This window comes from Jaculus jaculus, chromosome X, assembly GCF_020740685.1.
Source record: "Jaculus jaculus isolate mJacJac1 chromosome X, mJacJac1.mat.Y.cur, whole genome shotgun sequence".
Taxonomy (NCBI): domain Eukaryota; kingdom Metazoa; phylum Chordata; class Mammalia; order Rodentia; family Dipodidae; genus Jaculus; species Jaculus jaculus.
In genome coordinates, this window is record NC_059125.1 from 43111572 (window position 1) to 43121717 (window position 10146).

General features: G+C 40.0%; 1 protein-coding gene across 1 annotated transcript; it reads right to left on the reverse strand.

Annotated features, from left to right (window-relative positions):
* Positions 1-1110: 1110 nt before the first annotated feature.
* LOC123456719 (cyclin-dependent kinase 2-associated protein 1-like) lies at positions 1111-1661 on the reverse strand. Its single transcript, XM_045140934.1, has one exon. The coding sequence runs from the start codon at positions 1649-1651 to the stop codon at positions 1304-1306; it is 348 nt and encodes a 115-aa protein (XP_044996869.1). The 5' UTR covers positions 1652-1661; the 3' UTR covers positions 1111-1303.
* Between the last annotated feature and the right edge of the window lie 8485 nt (positions 1662-10146).

Sequence of the window (10146 nt, forward strand, 5' to 3'; positions counted from 1 at the left end):
ACCACTGCTTCCCGAGTGCTGGGATTAAAGGCATGCACTACCACACCTGGCTGCTATTTCTCCTTTTTAAAAAACTGTCTCCATTCCTGTTAATAAAAACAAAAACTGAAAAGACTATAACAATAACAAGAAACTTTATTCCCATCAGCTGCTTTGGTCAGGTGCTTTATCCCAGCAATGAGAAGGTAACTATAACACAGATGTTTCTTGATTCATTCTGGGCTTATCTTTCAGTAAACTCATTGTAAATTGAAAACATCAGAGGTAGAAAATTCATTTGATTGACTTATTTTTTTTCAAGTATCACAATGTTTACTGATAGATACAAGTATATAAAATCAGGGCATGAACATGACTTGATAAATCTGGTTGACATATTTTATAGCATCATAGCACATTGTAAATCATCAGTGGTTCCCTTTGGGGTCTGTCAGAAGACTGGGAGTGGGGGTTACTGTGGTTACCTAGTGTGGAGACAGAAGACTGGACTGTGTAGCCCCAGCTAGGATGAAGATCCAAATGCAACACTTTTCAATACTTGCAGGATGTTTTGTCGAGACAGGGCCACGTAGCCAAAATGTTGAGGCATGCACCACCACACTCAACTTTTTTTTTTGTTAATGAAAATAAGCTTTATTACATCAAGTAATAAATACATACAAAGATGCAAACAATTTTAGTCACTTTTCTTCCAGATGTTTTGATCAACTTACAATAAACATAGAACTGAAATCTACACTCTTAGTATGAAAATGTTCAGGGTGCATGTTAGGTTTGGTAGATTGCTCTTTCTTCGTATTTATAACTTGTGCATCTTTAAGATGGACTTCAAAGCACTCAGTCATGCAAATGCTTAAGCAAAGCTCTGTTGAGCAGGATCTACGGTGTGGCAGGTGAGCCAGCTAGGAGTGAAGCGCTGTCAGTGTGCACTACCAGTCCTCAGAGTCAGACAAGCTTATGAAAAGGAGCAGACCAATTCAGGTGATGCAAATGTGCTCAAAAGAAGGTTAAAGGGAGACACTGGCTTTAGGACAGTTTGCTGTAAAGTAATGTCACATGCATCTTTAATTCAATGCTAAAAATAATAAAATTTAAAAAACCTTGGGTCATCCTAACGACTTAAAATTCAAATTTTACTGCAAAATCTTTTCCCAATCTTTGAGGGTGTAGGTATAGAGCTTAGTGAACCATGGTAGAAAAAACTAAACGGTTACCATTTTGAAAACAAAGTTTTGTCTCAACAGGAGAGATGAACTGTAACCTCCCATCTTGTAGAAAGACAGGACATTCAGATCTAATGAGACTAGGATCTGGCATTGCGTTCTGTCTCAGCCAAGCACTCCCGAACCAGCCCTCCGGCATGGATGATGCCTCGTTTGAGCTGCTCCATGGCACTCTTGCTCCCTGCATATGTGGGTCTGATCTCCTTTCCCAGTTCTTCAGTGATGGCTAGCAGCTGGGCATATTTGCTCTGAGGCCCCTGGCTGTTCCCGGTTCCCTGGGTATAGCCTAACGATGGTGGCCCATAGTCACTCAACAGCTGACGGTACTGAGAGGATGTCGCCATGCTAGTGGAAGGCGAGTGAACACTTCCTGCGGCGTTGAGGGCGGCGGCGGGCATGTGCGCGGTCAAGTTCGGCTTGTAAGACATCCATCCCCCCGAGCGGCGGGCGCGCCGGGCGCAGACGGGCCAGGCCGCGAGGACGGGCGGCGGCGCGGCGGGCCCCGCGTCCCCGTGCCCGTCGGAGCGCCGGCCGAGCGCCCTCGCACTTTTTGTTGTTGACGGCTCGGACCGCACCGGCAAATATGGCTCCACACTCAACTTTTAAACTGTGGTTTCTTACTATGGTCAAGTTGAAAAATCACACATCAACTGGCCTGGTTGGTGTGTGTCTGTGTGTCCATAATAGTAGCTACTCAGGAGATTGAGGTAGGAGGAGCATAACTTGAGCTTATGAGTTTGACACATCTGGGCAACAAAGTAAGACATAATCTCTAACCCTCCAAGGCCCCTAATTGGAAGTATTGTGTCTGGGTGTGGTGGTATACATCTGTAATTCTGAAGGTGGAGGCAGGAGAAACAGTTCAAGATCATCCTCAGCTACATAGTGAGTGTGAGTCCAGGATGGGCAATATGAGACCTGGCCTCAAAAACAAACAACAGTGATTCATCAGAGACTGTCTGTATATGTTCACTTAAAGACAAAAATATTCACAGCAACATTCTTTCTAATAGCCCCAAAATGAAAACTACCTCAATGTCTGCCACCAACAGGGAAATAGAAACAAGAAAAGGTATGCTCACACAATGGAATATTATACAAGAAGAATGAACAAGTTCACCTCTTGAAAGTAAAAAGCTACTATGCAGACAAGGAGAATATCAATAGAGTCAATAGAAAACCTATAGAATGGGAGAAAATCTTCACCACTTCTACCTCTGACAAAGGTCTAATATCTAAAATTTACATAAGTAACAAAAAAAACCCCTCAAAAATGGGGTAGAGATTTGAACAGAAAATTCTCAAAGGAAGAAATACAAGTGACCATTACGCATTTAATCATCAGAGGAATGCAAAACAAAACAACTCTGAATTACATCTCACTCCAGTCAGGATAGCATTCATCAAAAACTTGAATGAAGTCGGGTGTGGTGGTGGGTGCCTTTAATCCCAGCGCTTGGGAGGCAAAGGTGGGGAGGATTGCCATGAGTTCGAGGCCACCCTGAGACTACATAATGAATTCCAGGTCAGCCTGAGCTAGAGTGAAACCCTACTTGACCCCCCACCCCCCAAAAAATCTTGAATAACAATAAATGCTGGTGGGGTTGTGGGGAAAGAAGAACCCACTGCTTGTGGGAGTGAAAACCTGTAAAACCACTATGGAAATCAGTATGGAGACTCCTGAAAAGGATGAAAATACAGGTATCATTTGATCCGGCAATATATTTCTGGACATATACCTTAAAGATTCTGCTCTTTACTAGAGAGATACTTGCTCAGGCATGTTTGTGGCTGCTTTATTCATAATAGCTAGGAACTGGAATCAGCCCAGATGCCCATCAACTGATCAATGGATAATGAAGATGTGATACATATATACAATGGAATTCTCAGTGGTAAGGAAAAATGAAACAATAAAATTTACTGGTAAAAAGAATTGGAGGGACTTCCGATTAAGATGGCAGTGTAGGTACCACGCCAAAGCAGCCTAGGGGGAAAAAAGACCAAAAAAACTCAGCAAAATACACACTTTTACTAAAAAGTGAGGTGTATAAGAAATTGAAGTGGCAATGGAGAAGTAGGAGAGATCCAGAGCATCCAGAGCCCGCACACGCTGGCAAAAGCAGCCCCGGCAGCACCACAGACCGTGGCAGCGGTGGCATACCAGAAAGCCGCCAGGCTCGGCTCCAGCAGCAGGAAAAGCCAGGTGCAGGGAGCTTCCCCTCATACCAGCGCTCTCTGCAACTCAGGAAACATGAAGGGAAAGCGGCAGTGAGCAGCGGAGGAGCAGACCGTGAGGTAGAGGAACACGTGAAACAGCGAGAGAACTGGAGCAGCTGTGGCTCCCTCCCCTCCCCCACTGCCTTTGCCCAACTCGAGCAAACAGAGCAGCGGTCCCGGGACCCGGCCACACCAATTTGAGCTGACAGCAGGAACCAAGCAGGAGCAGAGACCGACAGCAACATCAGTGGCTTCGGCACCAGCAACAGCAGCCCCAGCAGCGACAGATCCAGTAGCGGCAGCCTCAGCGGCAGCAGCAACAGCTTCAGCAGTGGCAGCTTCAGAGGCAGCAGTGGTGGCTCCAGCAGTGGCAGCCACAGCAGCGGCAGCAGACGCGGTAGACCCAGAAGTAGCAGCTTCAGCAGCAGCAGTGACAGAACCAGCAGTGGCAGCTTCAGCAGCAGCAGTAGTGGAACCAGCAGCGGGGTGCTGATCTGCAGGGCCACAGTTGCCAGGCCCAGTTTGCCCTGCAGGAAAAGCCAGCACCCAGCTCCAGAAATCAGAACAGCAGCCCAACAACCAAGCCAGCATCTTGACTGAGACCAAAATCATCCAAGGTAACTGGGATTGCACCAGGAAAGGGTCTCAATTGGTCACAAACTGACTTGGATCCCTCAACAGACCAGAAATCTTAACCTCTTTGTTGACAGAGAAACTGGTTGTTATAATAACTATTCTTACATAAATACTTGAGGCTATTTTTGATTGAATGTGTACAGTGTTTAGTTAAATTTTAGAATCTACCTGTACTTTATTTCACTCAGCCTACTTGAATATTCCCCTAGCAGGGAAACTCAACCCCTAGGAACACCTTTGTAGGTACTCTGAGAGTCTTAAGAGCCACACCTAACACCTTAAGCTCCTACCTTGAAGAGACATAACAACAAATCAATTGATACAGCTAAGAATCCCCAGATAGCTAGAAAATCCAAGCATTAACTTAATCCAAGATGCAACAATATATATATTATAACACAAGAAACACTAAAAAGCAAGACAATATAAATCCACCTACAAGTATTAATGCATCAGAAATAACCTCCAGTGAGAATGAGTTAGAGGAAATACCTGAGAAAGATTTCAAAAGAATGATTGTAAATATGTTGAAAGAGGTCCGAGAACAAATGAAAGGAATCAAAGAAATCAAAGAGGAAATCAAAGGAATCAAAGAGGAAATCAAAGAAGATGCAGGGCACCAATTTAATGAAATAAAGAAGGCAATACAAGACATAAATAAGGAAATAGAAATAATACAGAAAAACCAGTCAGAATTACTAGCAATGAAGAACACAGTTAATGAAATAAAAAGCTCTGTAGAACATTGCACCAGTAGAATGGATGAAGGAGAGGACAGAATATCTAAGCTAGAAGACCAGGTGGCAGATCTAATACAGTCCAACAAAGAGAAAGACAAACTTATATTAAAGTATGAGTGGGAATTTCATAATATTCGGAACACTATGAAAAGATCAAATATAAGAATTCAGGGCATAATAGAAGGAGAAGAATTCCACTCCAAAGGCATAGTAGGCATCTTCAACAAAATCATAGAAGAAAATTTCCCCCAAATTGGGAAAGAGGTGCCAATGCAGATACAGGAAGCCTTTAGAACCCCAGCCAGACAAAACCTGGAAAGAACCTCTATTCGCCATATTATTATAATCAAACTTCCAAACACACAAACCAATGAAAAATTTTGAAAGCAGTTAGAGAGAAAAATCAAGTTACCTACAAAGGCAAGCTCATCAGGATTACAGCAGATTATTCAACACAAACTTTTAAAGCCATCCATTCAAATAGATGGAGAAATAAGGACATTCCATGACAAAAGCAGGATAAAGGAGTATTTGAATAAAAAATTAGCTCTACAGATAATACTTGATAGAATCCTCCATGCTGAAGAAAAGGAAAAGCACACATATAAGGAACCTGGAAAAAACAAGCAATACTCAAATACTAATTAACACAAGAGAGCAAAGGTAGAACTAGAACCATAAAAAAAAATGGCAAACATAAATACACAACTTTCAAAAATGTCTCTTAATATCAATGGCCTCAATGCCCCAACCAAAAGACATAGGTTTGCAGACTGGGTTAAAAAGCAAGATCCTACAATTTGTTGTCTCCAAGAAACTCACCTTTCTACAAAGAATGGACATTATCTTAGGGTGAAAGGTTGGAAGATGGTGTTTCAAGCAAATGGGCCTAGAAAACAAGCAGGGGTTGCTATCCTAATATCTTACAAGGTAGACTTCAGTCCAACGTTAGTCAAGAAAGATAAGGAAGGTCACTTTATATTGATTAAGGGCACACCCCAACAGGAGGACATTACAATCCTAAACATATATGCACCTAACATGGGGGCTCCCAAATTCATCAAAAAAAAAAAAAAAAAAAAAACCGAAAAAACAAAAAAACAAAAAAACGCTCTTACAACTAAGGTAACAGATAACACCAAACACAGTGGTGGTAGGTGAATTTAACACCCCACTCTCATCATTTGACAGGTCATCTTGGGAAAAAATAAACAGAGAGGCATCTGGACTAAATGAGGTCATAGAAGGAGTGGAGCTAACACATATATACAGGACATTTCATCCAAATGCTGCAGAATATACATTCTTTCAGCAGCACATGGAACATTCTCTAAAATAGACCATATATTAGGACACAAAGCAAATCTTAACATATTCAGAAAAAATTGAAATAATTCCTTGCATTCTATCTGACCACAGTGGAATTAAACTACAAATCAGTAGCAAGAAAGGCTATAGAGCATACACAAAATCATGGAAACTAAACAATATACTACTAAATGATGAATGGGTCAATGAAGAAATCAAGAAGGAAACCAAAAATTTTATAGAGTCAAACGATAATGAGAACACAACATACCAAAATCTCTGGGACACAATGAAGGCAGTTCTAAGAGGTAAATTTATAGACTTAAGAGCCTATATTAAGAAATTAGAAAGGTCGCAAGTAAACGACCTAATGCTTCACCTTGGAAAAAGAAGAACAAGGCAAACCAAAAATCAGTAGACGGGAAGAAATAATAAAGATTAGGGCAGAAATTAATGAAATAGAAACAAAAAGAACAATCCAAAGAATTAATGAAACAAAGAGTTGGTTTTTTGAAAGGATAAACAAGATTGATCTAACCAAAAGAGAAGAGACACAAATTAATAAAATCAGAGTTGAACATCACAACAGATTCCAGAGAAATTCAAAAAATCATAGTGATATACTATAAAAGCATATGCTCAACAAAGTATGAAAACCTGAAAGAAATGGATGATTTCCTTGATCTATATGACCTACCTATATTCAATCAAAATGAGATTAATCACTTAAATAGACCTATAACAAGCATGGACATCCAAACAGTTATCAATAATCTCCCAACTAAAAAACGCCAAGGCCCAGATGGATTCACTGCTGAATTTTACCAGACCTTCAAGGAAGAGCTAACACCATTGCTTCTTAAGGTTTTCCAGGAAATAGAAAAAGAAGGAATTCTACCAAACTCCTTCTATGAGGCCAGCATCACCCTGATACCAAAACCAGGCAAAGATAGGACAAAAAAAAAAAAAAAAAAATTACAGACCAATCTCCCTCATGAACATAGATGCAAAAATTCTCAACAAAATATTGGCAAACAGAATACAAGAGTATATCAAAAAGATAATTCACCCTGACCAAGTATGCTTTCTCCCAGAGATGCAGGGATGGTTCAATATACACAATTCTATAAATATAATACATTATATAAATGGGTTGAAGGACAAAAATCACATGATCATCTCATTGGATGCACAGAAAGCATTTGACAAAATCCAACATACCTTCATGATAAAAGTCCTGCAGAGACTGGATATAGAAGGAACATATTTCAATATAATAAAAGCTAATTATGACAAGCCTACAGCCAACATATTACTAAATGGGTAAAAACTGGAAGCTTTTCCACTAAAATCAGGAACAAGGCAAGGGTCTCCACTGTCCCCACTTTTATTTAATATAGTTCTGGAAGTCTTAGCCATAGCAATAAGGCAAGAGACACACATAAAAGGGATACAAATTGGAAAGGAAGAGATCAAGTTATCATTATTTGCAGATGACATGATTCTATACATAAAGAAACCTAAAGACTCTACTAGCGAACTGTTAGAGCTGATCAAAACCTACAGCCATGTAGCAGGATACAAAATAAATACACAGAAATCAGTAGCCTTCATATATGCTAAAAACAAACACACAGAGGATGAAATCAGAGAATCACTCCCATTCACAATTGTATCCAGAAAAATAAAGTACCCTGGAATAAACCTAACCAAGGAAGTAAAGAATCTCTACAATGAGAACTTTAAAACACTCAAGCTAGAAATTGCAGAAGACACTAGAAAGAGGAGAAAAATCCCTTGTTCCTGGATTGGAAGAATCAATATTGTGAAAATGGCAATCTTACCAAAAGCAACCTACACATTTGATGCAATCCCTATCAAAATTCCAAAGGCATTCTTCATGGAAATAGAAAAAAACAATCCAAAAATTCATTTGGAATCACAAAAAACCTCGAATATCTAAAATAACACTGAGCAACAAAAATAAGGCTGGTGGTATCACCATGCCTGATTTTAACCTATACCTATACTACAGAGCCATAGTAACAAAAACAGCGTGGTACTGGCACAAAAACAAACATGTAGATCTCAGTGGAACAGAATAGAGGACCCAGATGTAAGTCTAGGTAGCTATAGCCACCTGATATTTGATAAAAATACTCATTGGAGAAAAGACAGCCTTTTCAGCAAATGGTGTTGGGAAAACTAGATATATATATATGTAGAAGGATGAAAAAAGATTCTTCTCTGTCTTCATGCACAAGAATTAAGTCCAAATGGATTAAAGACCTTAACATCAAACCTGAAACTCTGAAACTGCTAGAGGAAAATGTAGGGAAACCCTTCGACATATTGGTCTTGGCAAAGACTTTCTGAATACAACCCCAATTGCTCAGGCAATAAAACCACAGATTAATCACTGGGACCTCATGAAATTACAACGATTTTGCACTGCAAAGGACACAGTGAAAAAAAGCAAAGAGGCAACCTATAGAATGGGAAAAAATCTTCGCTAGCTATATATCTGATAGAGGATTAATATCTAGGATATACAAAGAACACAAAAAGTTAAATAATACGGAATCAAACAAGCCAATCAAAAAATGGGCTATGGTGCTAAATAGAGCATTCTCAAAAGAAGAAATACGAATGGCATATAAGCATCTAAAAAAGTGTTCTACGTCACTAGTCATCAGGGAAATGCAGATTAAAACTACATTGAGATTCCATCTCACTCCTGTCAGATTGGCCACCATCATGAAAACAAATGATCATAAATGTTGGCGGGGATGTGGAAAAAGAGGAACCCTTCTACACTGCTGGTGGGAATGCAATCTGGTCCAGCCATTGTGGAAAACAGTGTGGAGGTTCCTAAAACAGCTAAAGATTGATCTACCATATGACCCAGCCATAGCACTCCTAGGCATATATCCTAAGGACTCATCTCATTTCCTTAGAAGTACGTGCTCAACCATGTTTATTGTTGCTCAATTTATAATAGCTGGGAAATGGAACCAGCCTAGATGTCCCTCAACTGATGTGTGAATAATGAAGATGTGGCACATTTAAACAATGGAGTTCTACTCAGCGGTAAAGAAAAATGAAGTTAAGAACTTTGCCGAAAAATGGATGGATCTGGAAAGGATTATACTAAGTGAGGTAACCCAGGCCCAGAAAGCCAAGTGCCACATGTTCTTCCTCAAATGTGGATCCTAGCTACAGATATTGGGCTTCTGCGTGAGAAGGAAAATACTTAGTAGCAGAGGCCAGTAAGTTAAAAAGGAGATATAAAGGGAAGAGAAAGGAAGGGAGGAGGGTACTTAAGAGGTTGGTATTGTATATATGTAAGTAGAATGCCTGAGATGGGGGGGTAATATGATGGAGAATAGAATTTTAAAGGGGAAAGTGCCGGGGGCGGAAGGTATTACCATGGGATATTTTTTATAATCATCGAAAATGTTAATAAAAATTGAATTAAAAAGTAAAAAAAAATAATTATAAAAATGCAGTTGGAAACAAAAAAAAGAATTGGAAAAAACGCATTCTAAATGGTGTTTGCAGGCTCAGAAACATGAATGCTGCATGTACTCTCTCATCTGCTGTTCTTAACTGGGATATGTTAGAGATGAGTGCAAATGGTAGTCAGCATTAGAAATATGGACATAAAGCTAGAATGAGACCAGTAAATAGAACTAAGGAGAGAGAAGAGGAATTACCTGACAAGTTAGAGGGCAGAATATTGGGGGGTAGGGGAGTCTCAGAGGGATAAGGGGTAGGGAGGGTGAGGAGGGAATTACATAAAAGTTAAGATATGAATCAGTCCCATAGAAATCCTAATTCTGATTAGCATTCTACATGATATAACCACCAATAAAGGGGAAGGGGGAAATGTCCAAACAGAGGTGGAAAAAGCTTAAACTTAAAACTATAAACTTGAGGGGCTGGAGATGTAGCTTAGTGGTTAGTGCAAAGCCTAAGGACCCATGTTTGATTCTCCAGGTCCCACATAAGCCAGATAC

Excerpts from the sequence above, each read along its gene's own strand:
- LOC123456719 (XM_045140934.1), bottom strand. The coding sequence starts at position 1,651 with ATGTCTTACAAGCCGAACTTGACCGCGCACATGCCCGCCGCCGCCCTC.